This window comes from Chanos chanos, chromosome 6 (assembly GCF_902362185.1).
Source record: "Chanos chanos chromosome 6, fChaCha1.1, whole genome shotgun sequence".
NCBI lineage: Eukaryota > Metazoa > Chordata > Actinopteri > Gonorynchiformes > Chanidae > Chanos > Chanos chanos.
Genome location: NC_044500.1, coordinates 22,570,996 through 22,582,091, shown reverse-complemented (window position 1 = coordinate 22,582,091; position 11,096 = coordinate 22,570,996). Strand labels below are relative to the sequence as shown.

The 11,096-nt window shown below is 42.5% G+C and overlaps 1 protein-coding gene across 1 annotated transcript; it reads left to right on the top strand.

Moving 5' to 3' along the window:
• Positions 1 to 9,362: 9,362 nt before the first annotated feature.
• LOC115815206 (olfactory receptor 2AT4-like) lies at positions 9,363 to 9,957 on the top strand. Its single transcript, XM_030778170.1, is given in 2 exon segments — positions 9,363 to 9,604; positions 9,606 to 9,957. Coding segments are annotated over 2 exon segments (594 nt in total).
• Positions 9,958 to 11,096: the final 1,139 nt, after the last annotated feature.

The following is an 11,096-nucleotide window of genomic DNA, read 5'->3' as shown; positions in this document are numbered from 1 at the left end:
TGTGGGAAATCCCGTTTTCAGAGACAGATGTCTCAACAGAGATTCCAAGATATCATGTGCTATCTGCTTTTTGATGACAAGAATATAAGGGCTGCCTACCTTGTGACAGATAAATTTTCAATATTAGATTTTTGATAAAGTATTGCTTCTTACACACCTAGTGAGAACATAACTGTAGATGAACAACTGTTCCCTATCAAGTCGTTACTGTGTCGTTTCACACAGTACATGGCCATTAAACTAATTTGCTATTAAATTCTGGGTGGCCGCTGACGTTGAAACAAAATACACGTTGAACGCAATTCCCTATCTAGGGAAAGATGACAGTAGGCCAGCAGTAGGCTGAAAATTTCTTCACCTTGTTGGCACTGGCAAACAATCTTTTGGTCCTCTTTATTCCTGTTGGCGCATGCGCACTCATGCGCGTGTACTTCTTATATTAAGGCAATGTTTTTGCATGTATTTTGTATTGTTTTATATTAAGCCCATTTGTACACTGTTCATGGTGAATTTATATTGTATATCTGTACAAAAGAGCAATGGCAATAACAATAGCAAAACAGCAATGGCTACAGCAAAACAGTGGCAAAACAGCAGCAGGTGATCCGCCTCTGGTATGGGGTACCAGCACATAGGATCACTCCAGGGTGGGCAGGACAACTACAGTATCATTATTGTAAGGCCCTTGCTTGGTAGTATAATTGGCTACTAAAAAGGACACGTACATTGGGAGCTCAAACACAAAGCATACTCTGCCAACAGGTCAAATCAAGGGATCAATGCAGGAACACCAAACACCACAAGCCAATGAAGAGACAAAGGAACAGGAGCAAAAAGGGTGAGCACATTCTACCGGGTGCTTTATACAGCTCAGCTCTAATTAGGGAATTGGCTGGGGGAGGGAACAGGCCTAGGGCTGCGTTCACCACCTCTAAACATGGATACTGCTTTGGTACTAGGGAAGCATTCCCCACCACACAAACGAAACGTCTTTCTTGATGGTTATTTAACCAGAAATGATATGACCACTGAAAGGTAGGCACTGTATTGGCCTTCTCTACTAGAATCTTAATAGACAGTAACCTGACCACATGCTAGCACACTACACACAGCCTCCCATGGTTGAGACCCAAGCACTCCACCCTGAAGCAATGCCAAGAATATGGAGAAGTTGAGCCCCTAGATGGACAGCTCTTTCATTGTTTAAGTTCTTTGGCAAAAACAAAAAGATGATCCTGTTGGTCAGTTTATTGATGGAAGATGGAGATCAGGTGCCATGCAAGGTTAAATTAGATTAGAAATAAGCTGGAACTGGTTACAATTGCAATGGGAGAAAAGGAGGAAAAATTAAACTAAAGACCACAGGGTGTGCACTGTTACAAAATATCTGTGGGAACATGTCCTGGAACATGAATTTCCAGAATGGATCAGGTCATAGACTTTTAGGCTCATACCACCTAGGGCTGGGTGATTTGGACCAAAAATCTTATCTCGTTCTTATTAGGGTGAATGGCGATACACGATATATGTCTCTATTTTCTACGAAGTGGGCTAAATGTTTGGTTGTAAGTCAAAGCCACATGTGAGATGTCACAAGCACTTTTCTTAAAACAGACTGTGATCAAAATAAAATGCAAAGACAGGGTTTCCTTCTCTGTTTGAAAATATACAGCAGCAAAACATGTAAATGAAAAATTATATCAAATAAATAGCCTATATTAAGCAAAAAAATAGGCCTATCAATGAGAATGCTCCTTCAGTTTCTTGTTACTAAGAAGCTACTAAAGAAGCTAAACTCTAAGCTAAAGGAGTTCCTAAGATTTTCTTGTTACTAAGCAATGAAACACAAATTGAAGATTTAATGGTTTATTCCTTAATAAGTATAAGAGTATTGCTCTTGTTACTGTACTTTTAATATCTGTGTACCAAACAGCATAAGACTTCAGTTGTAAGAAAATGATTGCAAACGTGTTTACATTTATTCCTACCGTCAAGCTGTATATTGAAGTTATGCTGCATAAAATGTAGTATTTTTTACATGTACGACAATAAAAATTTACGACAATAATTTTGTTCATATAGATATTTAATGTATATCTTGTATCATCCGTAACGTCTTCAATCAATTTACTTAGCCAAGGTATATGGGCAAGGCAAGGCTCGGTTAGCCAAACGTATTAGATACACCACCAGACTGTATCTAACTGTATCTAACTATCTGTATCTAACTGGTGCTCTTTCATACTTTACTCTTTCTACAGTATGCTGTATCTTTAATGCCTGTTTCACAGTTTCTTGGCTCCTTGAACGTGATGGTTTACATTAGTTACTGTTGACACTGTCTGACACATTTCCTGTGAAAATGGGTCTTGTGATGCACCCGTTCCAAATTTCATACGACACCGGGTTTGCACACAGACGCAGAGGGAGAGTGTGGATGGAGTTGCACGGAGAGTGTGAGAGAGGAGAGATGCAAACACTGGCACAGCTTTCCGGAAGAAACGGGTTAAGTAACATAAACTATATTCATATTAACGGTATTGTCTCAACCTATATCTTGTTTGAAAATATATTAACATACCTTAAAAAGTCGATATACCGCCCAGCCCTAATACCACATAGCAACATGTCCTACTACCTGTCCTCTAGGTCCCATCCCCTCCGCTCTCTTTCAGGCCATCTCGGACGACATTCTGCCCTTCAACTTGTCCTTGATCAACAGCTCCCTGTCTACTGGCACAATTCCTTCTGCCCTGAAGAGGGAACGGGTCAAGCCACTGTTCAAGAAGCCCACTCTAGACCCAGCTGATGTCAGTAGCTACCGTCCAGTCTCTCTCCTACCGTTTCTCTCCAAAACTCTCGGTCAAGTTATCTCCGCCCACGGTCTCTCTTACCACTGCTACGCTGATGACACACAGCAGTTCTTCTCCTTCCCCCCCTCTGACTCTCAGGTTCAGCCTCGTATCACAGCCTGCTTAGCTGACATTGCCTCCTGGATGTCCACTAACCACCTCAAACTCAACCTGGAGAAAACGGAGCTTCTGTTTTTTTCCCGCTAATAACTCCCCAACGATCGACACTGCAATCACCATCGAGGGATCCGTGGTGTTCCCCACCACAGCAGCCAAAAACCTTGGCGTAACCCTCGACAACCAGCTAACCTACTCCGGGCACATCACGGCAGTCACTTGATCCTGCAGATTCCCCCTATACAACATCAGGAGAATCCGCCCCTTCCTCACACAACAGGCGACCCAGCTCCTGGTCCAAGCACTTGTCATCTCCCACCTGGACTACTGCAACGTTCTACTGGCTGGCTTGCCGACACGCACCATCAGGCCACTCCAGCTTGTGCAGAACACCGCTGCACACCTGGTATTCAATCTCCCTAAGCACTCTCATGTCACTCCACTGCTTACTGCGCTCCACCGGCTTCCGGTAGCTGCCCACATCCAGTTCAAGACACTGGTGCTGGCCACAAGAGGCTCCGCCCCATCATACCTTCAGTCCCTTATAACTCTGTATACCCCTACTAGAACCCTCCGCTCTACGACCTCTGGTCAACTGATGGTCCTCTCACTTCGGGAACCCGGCAGCCGCTTCTCCTGACCACGCCTCTTCTCCGCCATCCCTCATGCAGTTAGGACTGTGGAATCTCTTACCATCTTCCGCCTCTTCAGACCCCTACCATCTTCCACCTCTTTAGAACCCACCTGTCTCCCACTGCCTAACCTCCCTTTCCTTATATATATATATATATATATATATATATATATATATATATATATATATATATATATATATATATATATAAAAATGTTGTCTTGTATCTGTGTTTGTCGAAGTATTCCAGGGGCGCAATACGATGGGGTAAATTGACGTTCAATCTTATTGTGATCTCTGCTCATGACATATTAGAAATCTGACTGATGCGCTGATTGTAAGTCGCTTTGGCTAAAAGCATCTGCCAAATAACAAATTGTAAAATTGTAATATGTGCTATAGCAGGTATTTGGAGCTAAGGATCTTGCAAACGCCTGCCAAAGTAGGCTATATGTCCCCTCTCCCAAACTTTAGATGTTTAGTTGCTTGCTTATTCCATTACTCTTGAATGTTTCAGTTTAGTACAAGGGCACTAAACAATGAAAATGTAAATGTATTTAGTGTGAATAAAATAGCTTAACCATCATTACTACAAGCTCGAACCATACAGGTTGGAGAAGCAGGTGCAAATTTCTAAACACCATAAAAAGACTGAGGTTAAGGCAGTGCAAAGAAAATATTGGCATAATTAAAGAGCATAGTACAAGGTTATTAAAATGCTTACCATGTTTGGCTTTTTTGAAATCAATACTGTAGAGACCCTCCCAATGAGACAGGTCATACTGGGACTGTTCCTTATAATTAGGGGGGCTGCATTCCAGTTTGTGTGTGCATATATGTGTGTGTTTTCATGTCTGAGTAGTTGGTTGCAGGGCCCCTGCCCTCTGGACCGATCCATCCTGGTGTTACCATCAGCCAACAAATATTTGATCAAATGCAAAAGGAGTAGGTCAAAATTGCAATATCCGTGGTCACTTCTGTTGTTTTGGTGCCATCATTTGACTCACCCTGTGATGTAATTATAGAACATTATTCTGGTTAGTAACTTAAAAGACTTGATCCAGTCATGCTTTCTCGTTTATTGGAGATTCCCAGCACTGCTGTGCATTTTTTATTATTATTGTTATTGTGCATACCTGTCAGCTTGGGGAAGAAATTTTACTTTCCAGTTAGGTGGATTACCCTAGAAGCTCACGCCTGCCATGATCTCATTTCAAAATATCAAAAACATATCACTTAAAGGGCATATCAGTTTTTGCAATGATGTTGCCACTGATTTTTATGTCATCCTTGGTAGAAAAATGGCAAACAGGAAACTGCTTCTGCGTTTTATTTTTCTGCACAAGCACACCAGTTGGTATTACTGGTGTTCTTACTAGATCTGTCCCTTATTATGTTCTTTTGCCACTATTCTTACTGTCTTATAAACAAAACATTACACTGATGGTGCTCAAATTGAACAGTTGTACCACGTCCTCCTGACTATTTTGGACAAATATGGCATCATAATTACCATCTTCTGAGGAGACTCAAATTCCCTATCTTAGCTCACTCAAGTTAAGCCAGGCCATGGGTGATCACATCATACCACATTTTCTGACAGTGAACAGAGATTATAAACTTAGTAACTGATCCCAATATGTGGTAGACAACATTACTCACATCAGTTTTTAAAGAACTGTCTTATACTTGTGATATGTATTTCAAAGTATCAGATCTATTTAGTGTTGTACGACGTCTCCTCACACTTTTTCATTTATAGACATTTTTTTCTTTTTAGAATTCTTTTTCTTTGCTTTTTTCTTTTATATTGATAGTCTGATTACCTTCTAGACAAGATTAGTAACATCATCTTTGAGACAACTGACCCACAACTGGTGCAGTATAGTTCAAAGTATCAGATCTATTCAATTCTTTCTTTCTTTTTCTTTCATTCTTTTTTTTTTTTACATTGACAGACTCAGGTAAGACAGAGAGCATACATCGCTGAGAAATTATATTTGTTCATTTCATCTACCTTTTATTCATGTTAAAATACAACTATTACACTTACAACTGATCTTCTTTTCTCCTCTTTCCCATATATGATTTGCAGTTGGGAGACTTTGCATTAAGATTTTGAATATGATTCATAGAGCCATACAAATAACCAAGATGGCGGCGCGTGCACAACGCGAGGCTCAGTGTCTTACCAGATTTAGCAAAATAGTATTAAATTATCTGGTTATCTACTACGTGTTCGCCCGATTCAGCTACGTGAACTTTACCTACAGCAAACAGGCTCTTCTTGATATCAACAATCGGTGCACCAACATAGTTTTGGACTTTCCATTCAACTTCGACGAACTACCACCAGAGTTAGAAAGGACACCGCGGTCTGTCGGACAACTCATCCCGTCCGGAAGTGTCCGGCAACGGCGCAGAGACCGTAAACAAAAACGGGGGAAGCGTGGAGGTCTGCGTGCTAGGCTAAGGCTAAATCCGCACCGGCAAACGCTACCTAGCATCTTCCTTGCCAATGTACGGTCTCTAGCGAACAAGCTGGACGAACTAAGGACTTGGACCCTCACACAGAAAAGGCTCATGGACTGTAACCTCATGTTTTTCACGGAAACATGGCTAAACAATGATGTCCCTAACAACGTGGTGGAACTAGAGGGCCGCACGGTCTTCAGGGCTGACAGAGCTGCAGTAGCAACAGGTAAAAGCAGGGGTGGTGGTTTATGCATCTATGTGTATAAATCATGGTGCACTGACTCTACCATTGCTGACACTTGTTGCTCTGCTGATCTGGAATACCTGATTATTAAGTGCAGACCTTTTTATGTACCTCGTGAGTTCTCGTGCATCATTGCTGCTGCAGTTTACATACCACCGGATGCTAATGCTAAAGTAGCCATGAAAGACCTCAGTGCCACTATTAGCAAGCTGCAATCACTGCATCCAGACGGGGCCTTTATTGTGCTGGGGACTTCAATCACTGCAATCTGCGTACTGTGCTTCCACGATTCCATCAGAACGTCTCATGCATCACAAGGGGACATAAAACCTTGGATCACGTATACACCAATGTGGCTGACGCCTACAAAGCCACTCCCCTCCCCTACCTGGGACAGTCTGATCATCTTTCATTGTTCCTGCTTCCCAAATATAGCCCGGTCATCAAACGTGTGAAACCCACAATGAGGACCATCAAGATCTGGTCTGAGGATGCTTACTCTGATCTTCAGAACCTATTCCAGCACACAGACTGGAGTGTGTTTGCTGCCCATGCCATCACAAACTCTCAGACCGACATTGATACATATACGAACTCTGTCTTGGACTACATCAACAAGTGTGTGGACAGAGTAACAACGCTAAAACAAATAAAAGCTTTCCCCAATCAGAAACCCTGGATGAACAGAGAGGTTCGCCTTCTGCTCCTGCTCAAAGCCAGAGATGCAGCCTTCAGGTCTGGTGACCGGGAGGCTTACAGCTCAGCCAGGGCCAACCTGAGGAGGGGAATCTGCAAAGCGAAACACCAATACAAACAGAAGATCAAGGAGCACTTCAACTCCTCGGACCCCCGGCGCATGTGGCAGGGCATACAGAACATCACGGATTACAAACCACCCAGTGCCGTGCCCCCATCCAGCTCGGCCTCCCTCCCTGACAAGGTCAACCGCTTCTACGCTCGCTTTGATCGGGAAAACAAGGAGGTCACCCTCAAAGTGGATCTCCCCCCTTCCAGCTCTGATGTCTGCGCCACCCTGAACAGGGTGAATGTACGGAAAGCAGCTGGCCGTGTGCTCAGAGTCTGTGCAGGGCAGCTGGCTGGGGTCTTCACGGACATTTTCAATCTGTCCCTGGCCCAGGAAGTTGTCCCCACAAGCTTCAAGACTGCCACCATCGTGCCGGTGCCAAAGCACTCCACTGCTACGGCCTTGAATGACTTCCGACCAGTTGCACTCACCCCCATCATTGCAAAGTGCTTTGAGAGACTGGTTCTAACGCATCTCAAATCCTGCCTGCCCTCTACCTTGGATCCCCTCCAGTTCGCCTACCGTACCAACAGGTCAGCAGAGGATGCCATCTCCATGGCACTCCATTCTGCCCTGACCCACCTAGACAGTCCCAATTCCTATGTCAGAATGCTGTTCATTGACTTCAGCTCAGCATTCAACACGGTGATTCCCTCCAAGCTGATCTCTAAGCTTAGCCAGCTTGGTATTAGCACATCCCTGCGCAACTGGACCCTGGACTTTCTGACTAACAGACCCCAGTCTGTCAAGTTAGATTACCTCTCCTCTTCCACTCTCACTCTGAACACCGGCGTGCCACAAGGCTGTGTGCTGAGCCCTCTTCTGTACTCCCTCTTCACCTACAACTGCGTCCCTGTGCATGGTTCCAACACCATAATCAAGTTCGCAGACGACACTACGGTGGTAGGCCTGATCAGAGAGGACGACGAGACGGCCTACAGAGACAAGGTCGAACACCTGGCTGCGTGGTGCGCAGACAACAACCTGGCCCTCAACACTCAGAAAACCAAGGAGATCATTGTGGACTTCAGGCATGCTAGGAGCAAAGCGCACGCCCCCATCTACATCAACGGAGCTGTAGTGGAGCGAGTACCTAGCTTCAAACTCCTGGGCGTCCACATCTCTGACAATCTCACCTGGTCCCTGAACTCCTCCATCCTCATCAAAAAGGCACAACTTTACTTCCTGCGGAGCCTCAAGAAAGCTCATCTGTGCTCCAAGATACTGGTGGGCTTTTACCGCTGTACCATTGAGAGCATACTCACCAACTGCATCTCTGTGTGGTGTGGCAACTGCTCCGCAGAAGACCGTAAAGCTCTCCAGCGGGTGGTGAAAACTGCCTAACGGATCACTGGCACCAAACTGCCCACCATTGAGAACATTTACACCAAACGCTGCCTGGGCCGGGCAAAAAGCATCATCAAGGATGCATCCCACCCTAACCATGGTCTCTTTACCCTCCTCCCATCTGGCAGGCGTTACAAGAGCCTCCGCTCCTGCACCAGCTGGCTCAGGAAGAGCTTCTTCCATGAGGCTGTGACGCTGCTGAACTCCACACTGCAGCGTTAGCTTTATTTGCACTCCACTGCACTATCTGTACTTTATGCACTATCTCTGTACTATATGCACTGTTTTCTGCTCCTTTTGCACTGGCTTCTGCTCATGCTATTGAGTACCCTATTTAAACTGTACATAAACATACTGTATATATTTTGTCTATTATATCTATTCAACCTATACATATACACTCCTCTGTCTACTCTGTCAGCTCCACCTCTGTGTATAACATTATTAATATATATACATGTACATACCTGTATATTTGCTCACCACCGTCTGTATATAACATCACTACTGCAGTACTCACTACCTACACTTACCTGTAAATAATACTATGCTTGCACCTCTGGTTAGATGCTACTGCATTTCATTGGCTTTGTACCTGTACTCTGCACAATGACAATAAAGGTGAATCTAATCTAATCTAATCTAATCTAATCTAATCTAATGTTCAATAGTAGTATAACAACCGTCACTGAATTCATCATTTTGGGATTCCCAGAACTCCTGCCCCAGTATCATGGACCAGTAGGAGCACTTTTATTCCTCATCTATCTAATGCTTGCAACTGGAAATGTTTTCATCGTCGAATTTGCAGCCTCTGGGAGAAGCCTTCAAAAACCAACCTATCTTATCTTCTGTAACCTTGCGAGGTCAGACCTTGCATTGTCATTAATGGCTCTTGACCGATTCATTGCCATATGCAACCCTCTCAGATATCCCTCTCTAATTACAAATAGCTCTAATTTAAAATTGTGCACCATTTCTTGGGTATTTACAGTTGTATGTATGGTTGTAATTGTTTACGGAGCCCTGTCTGTACCATACTGTGGTCCAAATATTATATCCCAATGTTATTTTGATCACACTTCAATAACTAAACTTGCATGTGCTGACATTTCAAAGGTAAAAAGTTTTAACTTTTGGTATAGCTATGTTCGTTCTCATGGGTCCCTTCACTTTTATCATATTCTCTTACATATCCATAATAGCATCTGTCTCCAAAATCTCCAGCTCAGAGGGGCGATATAAGACATTTTCAACATGCAGCCCTCAACTAATAATTATATGCCTTTATTATCTGCCTAGATGTGTTGTTTACATATATTTTATGAGAGTTGAAATCAAAGCAAATTTTCATATTATGTTGATTATGTGGTATAGCTTATTTCCTTCTGTTTTGAATCCAATGATATACTGCTTTCAAACAAAGGACATCAAAGATGTTCTAACCAGGAAATTTAAAACCAGACTAATTATGATTGAGTAAAAATCCCTTTTTTGGCTAAATAAGATGATCAAGATAAGGAACTGTAATCAGAACAGCGTACGGCACAGTCACTCCTTTACAATTACTTCTTTTATTAAATGAAAATTTACATCGCATGCTTTTTTTTTTTTTTTTTTTAATAAACATAGGATATGATATGATATGATATATCATGCCATGTCATGTCATATCATATATATGCTGAAGCGACGTGTAAATGATAGGTATGCATCTTGGTCTTGTTTCACTCAGTTTCACAGTAGTCTTCTTTGGGAAAAATCATGGTAATGAATTTTCCCAACTCTTAAGTCTAATAAATTCACCAAAACATCATATATAATGGTTTTGGTCATTTTCCCGCTTTAAGGTAAAGGTAAAAATGTCACGCATAACGTCAACTAAACCAGATAGTAAAGAACCACATAATAAATCTCAGTAGTCTGGGTTGATCTGACGTCTGAAAATCTCTGGGTCAGATTATTGTTTTAGATTGCTTTCTCCTCACATAACAAAGCAGTCAAAACATGACTGCGTCATATTACTAATTAGAATATCATTCATCCAACTTCTTCAAATATGCTTTTCTTAACAATGTGACACAAGTGGGCAAGTTTTCAAACACAGCTGTTGCCATTAGAGACCGGTTAATGAGAGATTATTGCATAACACCCTAATCACACATCCCTATTACAGCTTTTCTTGATCATTGACAAACTGAAACTTGCTCTGTTTATTTAAAAAAAAAAAATCCTAAGATGACTATGAGAGGCCAAGATGCATTCACACAAAGCAAAATAAATGACCATGTATGAGAATGACTGGGATTGTCAAAAGACAAACCAAGATTTCTACTGAGCAAATACGACACATACATGCAAGCAAATACCTTGCTGACAAGAAAACAAAAGTATTTTGCTCTTTGACAAGAACTATCAGGGTTATTTTGTCGTTCATTACAATGACTAAAGATTATTATTTAATATAAAGCTAATTAACAAATCTAGTTGCAATGAGAGAGTGTCACGGTCCAGCCCTGCTCTTCCAGATGCTAATCCATGTTTTCCTTGTGTCCCTTCTTGCATGTCTTGTCTGTCTGTTCCACGTTGCTCCGGTCCATGTTTTACCCTGTTTCCTGCCTG